This window comes from Gopherus evgoodei, chromosome 2 (genome assembly GCF_007399415.2).
Source record: "Gopherus evgoodei ecotype Sinaloan lineage chromosome 2, rGopEvg1_v1.p, whole genome shotgun sequence".
Classification (NCBI taxonomy): Eukaryota; Metazoa; Chordata; order Testudines; family Testudinidae; genus Gopherus; species Gopherus evgoodei.
The window spans coordinates 273,488,728-273,504,743 of record NC_044323.1 but is presented as its reverse complement, the minus strand read 5'-3'; the positions used below and the strand labels follow the sequence as shown (position 1 = coordinate 273,504,743).

At 40.4% G+C, this 16,016-nt stretch overlaps 1 protein-coding gene across 5 annotated transcripts in view; it reads right to left on the bottom strand.

Moving 5' to 3' along the window:
* The window catches only part of MTBP (MDM2 binding protein), a 65,920-nt gene that overhangs the window by 44,580 nt on the left and 5,324 nt on the right, over positions 1-16,016 (bottom strand). For 3 of the 5 annotated variants that reach the window (XM_030553762.1, XM_030553758.1, XM_030553761.1), the window contains exons 3-7: positions 12,412-12,485; positions 12,161-12,312; positions 5,089-5,147; positions 2,126-2,270; positions 517-634 (exon numbers count right to left, since the gene is read on the bottom strand). In XM_030553762.1, coding sequence (XP_030409622.1) covers positions 517-634; positions 2,126-2,270; positions 5,089-5,147; positions 12,161-12,312; positions 12,412-12,459 — 522 coding nt within the window. In that variant the 5' untranslated portion in view covers positions 12,460-12,485. The remainder of the gene's footprint in view (positions 1-516; positions 635-2,125; positions 2,271-5,088; positions 5,148-12,160; positions 12,313-12,411; positions 12,486-16,016) is intronic. The other 2 variants (XM_030553760.1, XM_030553759.1) reach the window with 2 other exon arrangements.

The window sequence follows — 16,016 nt, the reverse complement described above, 5'->3', positions numbered from 1 at the left end:
GTAACCAGGTAATGTGCTCAAGATTAAGACATTGCAAACACAAGTACTGTCTTCTACAGTTGAATGGTTGCTGCTTTTGCACAAGTGCTAGATGTGGGGTTTCATCTGAGTACTACAAAATAGCACAGAAAGAGGATAATGGTTTGTCATGAACAACAAAAGGTTTGGCTTACAAAAAAAAAACAAAAAACCACACACATACACCCCTAAGGTAAAGACGGTAAAAAGTTAGGCCCCTAAACCATGAAACTCCACAGTTTAGTTATAATATAAGTTATAAACAAAAAAAATCAGCTTGCACTGTTTTAAAAAAAAAGTGTTAATTATTAAAACTTGTTCCTATATAATTAGATTGTTAAAAAATTCAGAAGAAAGCATGAAGCTTAAGCATTTATAATACAGTACGTATCCCATAACAATTTCATGCAGCATATATACACAGTGAACAATTTCATGCAGCATATATACACAGTGAACCTAAAAAAAGTTAACCAAAACTAGAAAAAAATAATTTACCTTTCTTTCCCATACCTGAATCTCTCCTCTCCACAGCTCTTTTGAGTCAATAATATTTATTAGATTATCTGAAGCCACAACATCTGCTGATAGGTAGTCTGCAATTTTTTGCCAGCTACTGTAAATGTAAAGAAAAAATAATGAATCTCATTTCATCTAGTTTTACAGATTAACATGCTATGAGATTTAATCCAATGTATCTACTTAATCTTAGCACGAAACAGACCCGAAAATACGTAAACACAGACAAATATGTAAAACTTTGTACTCTGAAAAGTACAAACTCTTACAGAAATGCTGGTGGCCCCTTCTGCAGGGGAAGGTGTTTCCGTGTTCCACAAAGATGACAGTAAGGTGCATTGGCATGTATCGAGCAATGGCTGGCTTGGCAAAATGAGTCAGCTTGTAATTAGCAGTCTTGTGGTCTGCACGTCCTACTATTGGCCATCTCTGTGTACTAAAGGGAATAAGGAGGTATGGATGGAAAGGGAAGACATTGGCTTCTCTTGCCAACTAGAGGATCTCCCTATCCTTGTTCATTGTTTGTGGGTTTACATGTTGTAAGAACAGGACTAAGTTGCCTCATTATGCATAAAGGATATGCAGCACAGCACGGAGCTAAGCCTACTTGATCCGAAGCAGGTTGCACAGGGAAGTGTTGATTTCCTTCCTGATTTCAAGTATGGCATTTTCCATTGTGATAAATTGATCATGATAGTTTTTCATCTCCCTCTGTGTGTACTAGCAGGTGTCTTATGACAAGTAAATATTTTCTCTAACTACAGGCATTTATTTCAGCACTACGTTTAGTCTCCTTGTTTTAATCACAAATTTGTTGACCAGATCTCAAGCACTGTAACATATTATGGGATTAACCCTCTGTCCCAAATTCCAGGCTTGGATTTGAAAGAAAGTACATGGTTATGGCAAACGACAGCAAGACAATGGGGGACTGAGCCTACTTATTGGACACAAAGCTTAGGCACCTCTACTCTAGTTCCCAATTCTCTTCATGGGGAAAAAAGCAGCTGACTTGTGGTTAAACTTGTGGTTAAAAATAAAACATATCCAAAGTCATTCTATATTTTACACTGAGCTGACTAGGCGGGAGGGTAATAAGCAAACTTGTGTATAATTAAAAATATTCAAGTGATTAGTCTTAACTTCAAAAAGACAAAAACACCATCTTGATACCCATTTTATAAAAATTACAAACCCAGATTCAAAGTTAATCAATAATAATTGTGTGTGTTGTAATATATTAACTTTGTACAATATGTAATGTAAAATGAAGCCAGGACATCAGGGAAAACTAGATATATGAGGGAAAGTTAAGTAAAATGAGATCAAATATATTTATATACTGTGCCGTAGAAATTAGGGGCATTTTAAATGCTTGCATTTCTGTCGGCCCCTTTGCTGAAAGCATGTATTTACAGTAATAGAATTGTCTAGATAGCTTTTTTCCTTCTCTGAGAGAGAAATCCATACTTTCCTAAAGAATATCTGTCAAGAACTATGACATTTCATAAGCTTTATTTAAAAACAGTAATGTATGTTCACGTAAAACAAATAATGCACCTGCCTGAACAATTGAAAAAAATCTTACCTTTTATAGTCATTTGTTGCTATAGTGATTTTTGCAGAATGCCATTCTTTCAGATGTTTCAGGGCACCAATAGCAGGTAAGCAATCTTTTAACTTGGGGGCATCTCTTTCAGCAGACTGTAGTATTACATCAACCATGGCTCTTCCTGTAAATAAAACACATACAATGCAAATTAATGTGATACTATGACATTGTAGAGCCAAGCATTCATCTCATTTTAAAGAGGAAAGACAAATTTATAAAACATTCTAAGAAAATATGCTTTACTGTTGATTGTGATCAGGTATGTTAAAAGGGCAGAATCAAGAAATGTAGGAACAAGTTTGAAACACCGCTATTGGAATTTTAGCACAGGGCTAGGCAACCTTTCAGAAGTAGTGTGCCAAGTTCACTGTAATTTAAGGTTTCGCGTGCCGGTAATACATTATAACGTTTTTAGAAGGTCTCTCTCTAAAAATTTATAGTATATTATATAAATAAACTATTTTTGTATTTAAAGTAAATAAAGTTTTAAAAATATTTAAGAAGCTTCATTTAAAATAAAATTAAAATGCAGATCTTATCAGTTTAGTGTGATCCTTGCCCTTGCTTTTCTTTGCTGAGTTTTCCAATGCGGGCTACAGCAGGTGGTGACTGAAGAGCGCTGGGTCGAGACCAGGAGCACAGCCCTAGGCTGGCTGCCAGTACCCCAGGCTGACAGTGGGCTGAGCAAGACCGGCGGCCGGAACCCCAGACCAGCAGCGGGATGAGCCGCTCAGCTCATCACTGGCTCCACTCAGTCTGCTGCTGTTCTGGGGTTCCAGCAGGGGTGAAAGTAACTTACATTTCTTACAGGTACTGTCATACTGCAACCCCCCTCGGAGGGAGGAGCTCAGGGGCTGGGGACGTGTGGGTGGGACATGGGGGGGAGCACTCAGGGCATGGGGTTGTGGATGTGGATGATGGAGGTGTCAGGACTGGGAGCATGCAGGAGTCAGGGTTGAGTGGCATGAGGGGCTCAGGACGTGTGTGTGTGTGTGTGTGTGTGTGTGTGTGTGTGTGTGTGTGTGTGTGTGTGTGTGTGTGTGTGTGTGTGTGTGTGTGTGTGTGTGTGTGTGTGTAGGGGGGACGTTGGGGGGGGGGGGGACAGGGCTTGGGGCTGGTCTGGGACAGTCCCGGTTGCAGCTGGGTCACCTGGATGGGTTCCTGCCCCACGCTGTTCCTGCCAAGGGAACTGTAGGCCAGCTGTGTGGGGGCACTGCATCTGCAGGAAAATGGGGGACAGTGGCAGAAGACCCCCTGGCTGCTGCTCCCTTCCCCTTCCCCCCGAGGGGCCGCAGCTGTGCACGCCGCAGGGATGGCACGTGCCTGTAGTGCCCTGGTATCCAGCCACAGCGGTGAGAGAGGAGCAGCAGGACAGGCTGGAACACAGACACCTCCATGGCGTGTCTCGCTGGCCCTTTTGACTTGCCTGACTGCCTGCTGCTTAGTCCGGTGCACAGGGCCTCCAGTGTCAGCCTGCTGGAGAGTTCCGGCAGCCAGCAGGACCCTAGCTCGAAGAGCACCACACACTGTGCCTCCAGCCGCAGCAGAGCACCCCAACATTGGCCAGCTCCGAGCATGCACGCTCCCCCTTACTTTCACTTCTAGGTTCTGGCTGCCGGTCCCTTGCCAGCTGGGGTCTCAGCAGCCAGGACTTGGCTGGCAAGGGGCCAGCAGCCGGAATCCCAGAGCAGCGGCGGGCTGAGCATGGTCGACAGCCAAGACCCCAGAGCAGCGGCAGGCTGAGCGGCTCAGCCTGCTGCCAGTCTGGAGTTCCGTCCGCTGGCTCCTGCCAGCCAGGGTTCCAGACGCTGGCTCCGCTCAGCCCAGGGTTCCATCCGTCCAGGCCAGCAGCAGGCTGAGTGGGACCAGTGACTAGGACCCTGGGCTAGCAGCGGGCTGCCAGTCTGGGGTTCCAGCCACCAGCTCCTGCCAGCTGGGGTTCCAGACGCTGGCTCCGCTCAGCCTATTACCAGCCTGGGGTTCCCTTCACCCAGGCCAGCAGTGGGCTGAGTGAGGCCGGCGGCCAGGACCTCGACATGCCATTAAAAATCAGCTTGCATGCCACCATTGGCAGTCATGCCATAGGTTGCTGACTCTTGCTTTATCTTCTCCTCTTTGATGTCTTGTCATCAGCTTATACTTCACAGGAAAACCAAAACACATTATCTTCTCTCCCAAACATTCTCTACTTCCCTCTGTTCTCTATCATCATCAACAACTCCAGCCCTTAAACTCCAGCCCCCAACAACTTCAGCTCTGTGACTCAAATCAATGATATACAGGTTATTTTTGACTCCTCCTTCTCCCTTGCCCCATGCAACCAGACTGTGTCTTGTTTCATCCTCCTCAACATCTCCAAGATGTATACTTCTCTTTCTATCCCCTACAGTGAAATCTGCCATTCAGGCCCTCTATATTCTGCTTTGACCACTGCAACATCCTCCACTCTGACCTCCCAAAAAAACACACTGGTAACTTCAGTCTAGTCATTTTCCTTGCCTGTCAATTTGAACATTACTCTCCTTTGGATTTCTCCATTGACACCCCATCAGTTAGTGAATACAATTTAAGCTTCAAAACTCTCTATAATGCCTCCTCCCTACTCACACATTGGGCTTCATGTTACCTACCCTCCACCCCCTTTCTGCCAATGTTCTCAACTCCATCTGCTTTCTCACAGTCAGTTACCTCCATCACTTCTTCCATACCACATGCATGGTCCAACCTCTCTGAGCTTATTCACAAGGCAAATACTCTGTCCATGTTTAAGTCCCTGAAGTACCCACTTCTGCAATGCCACCTAGACTGAAACTAGCTGACATTTCAAAATTCCTCAGTTGCTGCTCCCCTTCCCTTAACATCTGTCTAACTATCTGTCCTTAGATTGCAAGCTCCTCAGAACAGGGACCTTCAAGATAAACACAAGCTTGTGAAATTACCAGGAGCAGGGAGCTTGTCCGATAACTGATGTAGACTCTCTGCAGATTCTTCATAGACACTGAAATTAAAGAGGGTTACCAGACTGAAAAAGTTTATATACAAAATTATCCAGAACTAAATTATCAGTAATGATATTTAGCACTTTATGAAAGTACACTACATCTTCAAAGCACTAAGCAACCATCATATTAACCCTGCAAGGAATCACTGACATTTCCATTTTACTTACAGAGAAACAAAAGCAGATCGGTTAAGTGATTTCTCCAAGGCCACAGGGTCAGTGGCAGAACTGAGTTCAGAATTCAAGAGTATCTGGCTCCCAGCTCTGATCTGTCCACTAGTCTATGCTGCCTCTCAAAGCAAGTAACCAAAGGTAAAATCTTCAGTTTCATTTACAGCTTTTTACAATCTTCTGCTGTGTAGTACTATAGCTATCAACATATTAACAGTAATGGATAACTATCCATTCTATGTATTTTACTACTTACATTTAATATGAGTAGTTTCATTCTCAGTACTGCACATTTATCTATTACAATAGCATCTACTATATTTACATGTATAATCTTATTTTCCAGAAGAAACATGCAAGTCATGCCTTATCTTGGTACAAGAGACAGCATAAGAACATACACCATTTATGCCTTTACTGCATAAAAGTCTAGATTTTAAACTTAAAAACTCTAGGAAGTTAAGTATCTAAGATTTCAAACAGCCAGAAAAAAAAGTATAGTCAATTGATTCCTTCTAAAGTTAAAAAACCCTAACATCTCTAGAATGCCAACGACTCTATATGTTAACAACCTGGGCTCTATGCTGCCATTTCCTCACTATCAAGATTTCTAATTTGTTCTTTAGAAGTGTTTGGGGATTTTCTTCATAAAGCTCTTCTCTGAATTCAACTCACCTGAGCAAATGTTGTGTTACAATTAATCAACTTTAGACCTAGCATCCTGATTTTTGCAAGAGTGAGCATCCCCTTTTTGGAGTGATCATACTTGAGGCGGCAAGAAGCTTGTGTTCCTACTACTGTTTTTCTTGTGATTACGTTCATGAGTTCATATTTTGTTATATAGCTGTTTTGCTTTTTGGATTTTAAGTTATTATTAGGGCCCAGCCAAACTCATGGCCATGAAAAATGCATCATGGACCATGAAACCTGGTCTTTTGTGTACTTTTACCCTATCCTATACAGCTTTCACAAGGGAGACCAGTATTTCTAAAATTGGGGATCCTGACCCAAAAAGGATTTGCAGTGGGGTCACAAGGTTATTTGGGGTTGGGGGCCGGGGTTGCGGTATTGCCGCACTTACTTCGGTGCTGCCTTCAGAGCTGGGCAGCCAGAGAGCAGTGGCTGTTGGCCAAATGCCCGCTCTAAAAGCAGCACCCTGTCAGCAGCAGCAGCCCAGAGGTAATGGTGGCAATACCATACCATGCCACCCTTACTTCTGAGTTGCTTCCTTCAGAGCTGGGTGGCCAGAGAATGGCAGCTGCTGACTGAGGACCCAGCTCCGCTGGCAGCAGCGCAGAAGTAAGGGTGACAGTACCATATCACTTCTGCACGATTGCTGGCGGAAGCTCTGCCTTCAAAGCTGGGCTCCTAGACCGCAGCCACCCCATTCCAGCTGCCCACCTCTGAAGGCAGCGCTCCCACAAGCAGCAGTGCAGAAGTAAGGGTAGCAGTACCCGCTCCCTCCCCGACAACTCCGTTTTGGGGCAGGACCCCTACAATTACAACACCATGAAATTTCAGATTTAAATGGCTGAAATCATGAAATTTTATGATTTTTAAAATCCTATGACCATGAAATTGACCAAAATGTACCATGAATTTGGTAGGACCCTAGTTGTTATTGTTGGATTAACGATCTCCTTCTCTTTTGTATCTCCACTAAGATGTTGTGAGGGGAACGGTGTAAGCCTTGTTGTCATGGAAAAGATCTTGCTTGGCTCCCCATGAGGCATAACCACTTCCCCTTTTAAAAGTTTATTGTTGGAGTTCTAACATGTGTCAGTTATACAAAAGTTTTATTATGCAGATTATACATTGTTAAAAAGCCAAAGGAAAAAACCTAAAATGAAGTTTTGCTAGTATTAGGACTCTGTGCCTTTGAAAACAAGGAGGGGGAGAAAATGGGAAAAGCAAGTGAAAAGCAGAGCCAAGACCAGATGAGTACTACCCCAGCTGCTCTCTGGCCTACACAGAGGAGATGGAGTGTGAATAGACAAGTGAAAGAGACCTATCAGAGATGTCACTGGACTGTGGGCAAGAACACTGTGGAGTAGTACTGGGAGAACCAACTGCACTACTGCAACTGTCATGTCCGGGCCATGCTGGTGTTACGATGGGGCAAAGGGACCCCGTGGAGGATGCAATTGTGTTTATTTCACTTACTCTGAGCAAAGATAACAACAGTGGTATGAATGTCAGTGCACTCTTGGGAGAAGTTGTGAGTGTAAACAGATAGCATCTACCCAAGTGCTTGGGGGTTACGTCTGCGGTAGCATTGCCAAAATGCTCCAGTGCAGACAAAGTAAAAAATACTGCAGTGAAGATCTTATAACTGATGTTACTTGGAAATAACTTTTTTGTACATTATTATCTGAATAACAAAAGTGAGTATACAAAATCTAAAAGCTTGATTTTAAAAAGTATATTTGAAGACACACTGCTACGTTTCAGAGAATAACTGACTGGCTCTTTTAGTGGAAATTTTTTCCCATAATGCATTAGTACATATTATAGTTTTTAAATTAAGGACTGGGGGAAAATCAACAGGTGTGGAGGAGCACATGGTTCAGACAGAGACATGCCTTCGGGGAGGATCTATAAATGGAGATTCTCTACATCCTAGTAAGCAGGAGAGTATGGAAGATAAAATACAGGTACGATCTGATGAGAAACAGTCAAATGAAAAAAAGTCTCTTTCAATTAAATCATATGATAGCAGGCAGCTAAAAAGTGACAAGTCTCTATACGCCAATGCAAGAAGTCTAAACAATAAGATGGGTGAACTAGAGTGCCTCGTATTAAATGAGGATATTGATATATTAGGTATCACAGAAACTTGGTGGAATGAGGATAATCAATGGGACTCAGTAATACCAGGTACAAAATATATCGGAGGGACAGAACAGGTCGTGTTGGTGGGGGAGTTGTGCTATACATGAAGGAAAGCATAGTCAAATGAAGTAAAAAATCTTAAATGAACCAAACTGTACCATAGAATCTCTATGGATAGCAATTCCATGCTTGAATAATAAGAAGATAGCAGTAGGGATAGATTACCAACCACCTGATCAGGATGGAGATAGTTACTGTGAAATGCTCAGAGAGATTAGAGAGGCTATTAAAACAAAAAAACTCAATAATGGGGGATTTCAACTATCCCCGTATTGACTAGGTACAGATCACCTCAGGACAGGATGCAGAGATAAAGTTTCTTGACATCGTAAATGACTGCTTCTTGGAGCAGCTAGTCATGGAACCAACAAGAGGAGAGGCAATTCTTGATTTAGTCCTAAGTGGAGCACAGGATCAGGTCCCAAGAGGTGAATATAGCCGGACCGCTTGGTAATAGTGACCATAATATATTAAATTGAACATCCCTGTGGCAGGGAAAACACCACAAGGGCCCAACACTGTAGCATTTAATTTCAGAAAGGAGAACTACACAAAAAATGAGGAAGTTACTTAAACAGAAATGAAAAGGTACAGCACCAAAAGTAAAATCGCTGCAAGCTACATGGAAACTTTTTAATGACACCGTTAATAGAAGCTCAAATTAAAATGTATACGCCAAATTAAAAAACATAGTAAGAGAACCAAAGAAGTGCCATTGTGGCTAAACAACAAAGTAAAAGAAGCAGAGATAGGCAAAAAGGCATCCTTTAAAAAGTGGAAGTTAAATCCTAGTGAGGAAAACAGAAAGGAGCATAAACTCTGGCAAATGAAATGTAAAAATATAATTAGGAAGGCTAAAAAAGAATTTGAAGAACAGCTAGCCAAAGACTCAAAAAATAATTAAAAAAATTTTACGTACATCAGAAGCAGGAAGCCTGCTAAACAACCAGTGGGGCCTCTGGTCGATCAAGTTGCTAAAGGAGCACTCAAGGATAAGGCCATTGCAGAGAAACTAAATGAATTCTTTGCATCGGTCTTCACCGTTGAGGACATGAAGGAGATTCCCAAACCTGAACCATTCTTTTTAGGTGACAAATGTGAGGAACTGTCCCAGATTGATGTGTCATTAGAGGAAGTTTTGGAACAAATTAATAAACTAAACAGTAATAAGTCATCAGGATCTGATGGTATTTACCCAAGAGTTCTGAAGGAACTCAAATGTGAAATTGCAGGACTACTAACCGTAGTCTGTGACCTATCATTTAAATCAGCTTCTGTACCAAATGACTGGAAAATAGCTGAAGTGACACCACTTTTTAAAGAGGGCTCCAGAGGTGATCCCGGCAATTACAGGCCGGTAAGTCTGACTTCATTACCAGGCAAACTGGTTGAAACTATAGTAAAAAAACGAAATTGTCAGACACATAGATAATCATAATTTGTAGGGGAATAGTCAACATGTTTTTTGTAAAGGGAAATCATGGCTCACCAATCTACTAGAATTCTTTGAGGAGGTCAACAAGAATGTGGACAAGAGGGATCCAGTGGATATAGTGTACTTAGATTTTCAGGAAGCCTTTGACAAGGTCCCTCACCAAAGATTCTTAAGCTAAGTAACCAGTTATGGGATAAGAGGGAAGGTTCTCTCATGGATCGGTAACTGGTTAAAAGATAGGAAACAAAGGGTAGGAATAAATGGTCAGTTTTCAGAAGGGAGAGAGGTAAATAGTGGTGTCCTCCAGGAGTCTGTACTAGGACCAGTCCTATTTAACATATTCATAAACAATCTGGAAAAAGGGGTAAACAGTGAGGTGGCAAAATTTTCAGATGATACAAAACTACTCAAGATAGTTAAATCCCAGACAGACTGCAAAGAGTTACAAAAGGACCTCTCAAAACTGGGTCACTGGGCAACAAAATGGCCGATGAAATTCAATGTTGATTAATGCAAAGTCATTGGAAAACATAATCCTAACTATACATATAAAACGATGGGGTCAAAATTAGCTGTTACCACTCAAGAAAGATCGTGAAGCCATTGTGGATAGTTCTCTGAAAACATTCACTCAATGTGCAGCGTCAGTCAAAAAAGCAAACAGAATGTTGAGAATAATTAAGAAAGGGATAGATAATAAGACAGAAAATATCATATTGTCTCTATATAAATCCATGGTATGCTCACATCTTGAATACCGAATGCAAATGTGGTCGCCCCATCTCAAAAAAGATATTGGAATTGGAAAAGGTTCAGAAAAGGGCAACAAAAATGATTAGGGGTATGGAATTGCTGCCATCTGAGGAGAGATTAATAAGGCTGGGACTGATGTGGAGAAAGTAAATAAGGAAGTGTTATTTACTCCTTCTCATAACACAAGAACTAGGGGTCACCAAATGAAATTAATAGGCAGGAGGTTTAAAACAAACAAAAGGAAGTATTTTTTCCACACAACACGCAGTCAACCTGTGGAACTCCTTGCCAGGGGATGTTGTGAAGGCCAAGACTATAACAGGGTTCAAAAAAGAACTAGATAAATTCATGGAGGATAGGTTCATCAATGGCTATTAGCCAGGATGGGCAGGGATAGTATCCCTAGTCTCTGTTTGCCAGAAGCTGGGAATGGGTGACAGGGGATGCATCGCTTGATGATTACCTGTTCTGTTCATTCCCTCTGGGGCACCTGGCATTGGCCACTGTCAGAAGACAGGATGCTGGGCTAGATGGACCTTTGGTCTGACCCAATATGGCTGTTCTTATAGGTTTTTCAGTTTTCAACATGCATTTAAACTTGTTTTACTTATTTGTCTGCTCTCCGTTCTCTCCATAAACTTACTTTAACCTCTCTTCACTCTATCATTTCAAGATAAAGACTTAGCAGAATTATAACAGATTATTTGACATACCTGGGATTATTAAAGGGACCTAAGATAGTTAGATATGAGCACTAACGGGAAGCATGAATTTCTGTTCTGTCAGAAATTCTGACATTTCAAAATTTGTTTTTGTTCAGAATTGGAACAAAAAGACAAAATTCAAAATTTCCCTTGGAACAAATATTCCAAAAATTTCAATTTGGAATCAACAAAATGATTCAATAACGTCAAATCAATATCTAGTATTAAATGTAATATGTTATACTTATTATAAAAACCAAAATTAAAATTAATCAAACCAATAAAGTCAAAACAAACAAAATTGTCAAAGTCAGCACATTCTCATGGAATGGTTTTGGTTCTGACCCATCTGCATTCTCCAGTGGAAAATGTTTCTATATATTTTTTGACCAGCTATATTAGACACTCATTTCACTGAGATTTGAGCATCTGACTGCCTCAGGCTCCTTTGAAAATCCTGGAGCATGTCACTACAATGGACCCTTTCAAGGAAATAAAATATAAGAATATAATATAAATTTTAACTGTGCATACAAACATCATTCAAGACAGGCAAAGTATTAGGTATTCTAGTCACTGAACCGCTTGAAGTAAAATGACAGATTAGCAAGCATAAAGAAACATTTTTGTGATAATTTCAAAGTATGTCAAAATTCTTATGAAGCACAGAACAAAAATCAATCCCCTATATTTATGTTTAACTGACAGGTTCAAGCATCTTGATATAAAACAAAAAGAGGACATATGTTTCATGCCTGTCTTGGCATCTTAATTAAGTCAGCAGTTAGAACTAATGAAAAACCTTTAAATCCAAAATTCAGCGTGGCTTTACATGACTTTTTACTTTAAAATATCTTAGTTATTTTGTTATTTCATAAAAGTTAAGAGTCATGTAAAACCACACTGAATTTTGGATTTAAAGGTTTTTAGGGGGGGTTGCTGATTAATTAAAATGGACACAAACTATCATCTAAAGAACTAATTAGTTCTCTTGGTTCCCTTGTTCTGTATCCGATCTGAATCACTACGTTTCAATAAAAATATAATAAGCATACTCAGTCAGTGACAGTGACTCTCTGCTGCTACTGTCTTCCTCCTCAAAACTCTGAATAGCGCCCAGGCATTCTTCTATACTGGTATGGAGAGAGTTTTCATTTTCATCTTTCTTCATGTCAACATTGATCTCCTCCCAGTCAGAACTACAAAACTAATAAAGGAAAAGGAATTTATTAGTCAAAGTGCTGATTTATGTTAATCGAAATTTGCACAGTCAGCAGAAGAGTTACAGAACTGTTTTTCTTCTTACCTGATAGAAATCATATATAACTTGATTTGCAAAATACCATTTCCTCATACCTGGAACCCCAGCCACAGAACATGCTAAAGAGGAATAAAACATTGTTTTAAACATCAAAAGCAATCCACACAGTTCATTCTTCCTATTTCAATTTAATTTCCTTCTTACAAAGATTCTTAATTAAGATTTTCACTTGTGACCTTACTTTACTGCTTGAATTAGAAATTTAAGTAACCTAATCATATATAACTTTTCAGGCAAATACAGCCTCTCCACCCCTCTTTTGACTATAATTTGCCCTCTGTCAATGCAGGCTCCATTTTTGTCATCTGAGGACCTGTCTATGTTACAAATACAACCATACAGGTAACCTGGTTATAACATGGTTACCCCCAACACGTTACAAACATTGTCCTAATTTGTAGTATATGTGCAGAATATTGGGGCTTTAGCCTACAGCTATGTTGAAGGTCCAATTTGCACTACAAATTGATTCCATTCTAGACTGGTTGAAACCAATTACCAGTAATAATAGGAGCAACTGCCTTGTAATCAGTTCCCTCGATATGGCTGTATTGTAGCATAGGTAAGGCATGCATAAAAATTGCAAATCATGCCAGACTAAACTGAATGGTGGTGAATCTGTACATGGTAAAAGTTACCAGCATTGGAATGTCATATTTGCATCTTAGTTTTGTAGCAAAATGTGCTTAACATGTACATTTTAATATGTCACTATTGCTTAAGCATTAGTTTTCTTTTGGCATCACAATTAAAGCCACAGGCATTAAGTCATTTGTGAGCCTCTAATTGTACCAAGGATAATGTAAGAGAATTTCTCAGTTTGATTCTTCACAATTATCCTCTCCCACAATTTATGCACATACCTCAGCTGAATCACAACACTCATCAGCCTGCTCAGATGGTTGATAGAATGAGAGATTAATGTTTTCTCTAAATCAACAATACAGTGCATTGCAGTGACTTCCCTAAAGCTGTAAACAACATTGCCAGCTCAGTGGTTTGATAACTCCTCTCAAACTGCTTAATTTAAAAGCTGGGTCCCTCCTCATGGCTTCATAATCAGCTCTCCACTGGAGGTAATGGGCTAGCATAAACAAACAGAGCATATCCAGATCAGTTAATTATAGTTTGTAAAGTAATTAATTAACTTTTTTGCCTGAAAATTAACAAATTACTTTGTTCAGTTGTTTTGAAATCCAGTCATTCCTGACCTACGCAGAAAGCTATAACCATAGTATTCAGTGAGGTCACAATTGTGCTATGTAAGTCATATAAATACAACAGCTATCAGAGATTAATAGGTTGATTATTGATTGAGTAAATCAGTAATATAATACTCTGAAATTAAATAGTGAGTTTCAGGCACCTTAGAAATTTGTATATGTTCATCAGAGGATCTCAAAGCACTTTACAAATGTTCATTACAATGTCTCTGCAAGCTTTATAGGTATTGCATCCATTAAAATGCACCAGGGCATAGAGAATATCATTTATAATAATAAACCTGGGACCACAAGTATAATAATGAAGACCCCAATCATGGGAGATAAGGAGTTCATCACCTCACAGGGTAAGTCCTTAGCTAAGGTACAATGGGTATGACCTGAACAAGGTTGTCATAAACAGATAAGTAAGAGTTAATAGAACAGAAGTGCTTCATATCTCTTTGCCTGGAAAGGGTTAACAAGAACAGTGAGCCTGGCTGTCACCTGACCAGAGGACAGGATACTTTCAAATCTTGAGGGAGGGAAGTTTTTGTGCAGTGCTGTTAGTTTTGGTTGTTGTTCACTCTGGGGGCTCAGAGGGATCAGATGTGCAACCAGGTTTCTCTCCAATCTCCCTGATACAGGTTCTTATAGATTCAAAATAGTGAGTACTAGGTAGATAAAGCGAGTTAGGCTTATGTTGTTTTTCTTTATTTGCAAATGTGTATTTGGTTGGAAGGAGTTCAAATTGGCATTTTGCTGAAAAGATTTTAATTTGTACTTGTATACTTAGGCTGGGAGAGTATTCCCAGTGTCTATAGCTGAAAGACCCTGTACCTATTCCATTTTTTTTTAAATTTACAAAGATAATTTTTACTGTTTTTCTCTCCTTAATTAAAGTTCTTCTTGTTTAAGAACCTGATTGTTTTTTTTTATTCTGGTGAGACCCCAGGGGACTGGGTCTGGATTCACCAGGGAATTGGTGGGGAGAAAGGAGGGAAGGGGAAGAGAGAGGCTAATTTCTCTCTGTGTTAGGATTACTGTCTCTCTCAGGGAGAATCTGGGAGGGGAAGAGAGAAGGAGGGAGGAAGGTGCATTTTCCTCTCTGTTTTAAGATTCAAGGAGTTTGAATCACAGTGATCTTCCACGGTAACCCAAGGAGGGGAAGCCTGGGAGAGGCAACGGTGAGGGAAAGGGTTTACTTTCTTTGTGTTAAGATCCAGAGGGTCTGGGTCTCGGGGGTCCCTCAGCAAGGTTTTGGGAGGACCAGAGTGTACCAGGCACTGGAATTCCTGGTTGGTGGCAGCGCTACAGGTTCTAAGCTGGTAATTGAGCTTAGAAGAATTCATGCTGGTACCCCATCTTTTGGACGCTAAGGTTCAGAGTGGGGAATTATACCATGACAAAGGTGTTGCCATGAGTGAGCGGCAGACCTGGAGAAAACTCAGTCTGCTATTACTATTTGACTTTACTGCCACTAAACCACAGCATCCTGGCTGCTGGGAACAAGCCACAACCCTGTATATTAATATACTTTTTGGACAACCATTTTTTACCTGACACTTACGAGTCAAAATAAAAAATACCTGAGAGACCACATTTCCTATTAAAAGAACTGGCGCACGAAATTGCAAGCCCATTAGCAAGAATTTTTAATGAATCAGTAAACTCAGGGGTTGTACCGTATGACTGGAGAATTGCTAACATAGTTCCTATCTTTAAGCAAGGGAAAAAAAGTGATCTGAGTAACTATAGGCCTGTTAGTTTGACATCTGTAGTATGTAAGGTCTTGGAAAATATTTTGAAGGAGAAAGTAGTTAAGGACATTGAGGTCAATGGTAATGGGGACAAGTTACAACATGGTTTTATTAAAGGTAGATCGTGCCAAACCAACCTGATCTCCTTCTTTGAGAAGGTGACAGATTATTTAGACAAAGGAAATGCAGTAGATCTAATTTACCTCGATTTCAGTAAGGCATTTGACACGGTTCCACATGGGGAATTATTAGTTAAATTGGAAAAGATGGGGATCAATATGAAAATTGAAAGGTGGATAAGGAACTGATTAAGGGGAGACTCCAACAGGTCGTACTGAAGGGTGAACTGTCAGGCTGGAAGGAGGTTACTAGTGGAGTTCCTCAAGGATCAGTTTTGGGACCGATCTTATTTAACCTTTTTATTACAGACCTTGGCACACAAAGCAGGAATGTGCTAATAAAGTTTGCGGATGACACAAAGCTGGGAGGTATTGCTAACAGAGAGAAGGACCGGGATATCATACAGGAAGATCTGGATGACCTTGTAAACTGGAGTAATAGTAATAGGATGAAATTTAATAAGTGAAAAGTGCAAGGTCATGCACTTAGGGATTAATAATAAGAATTT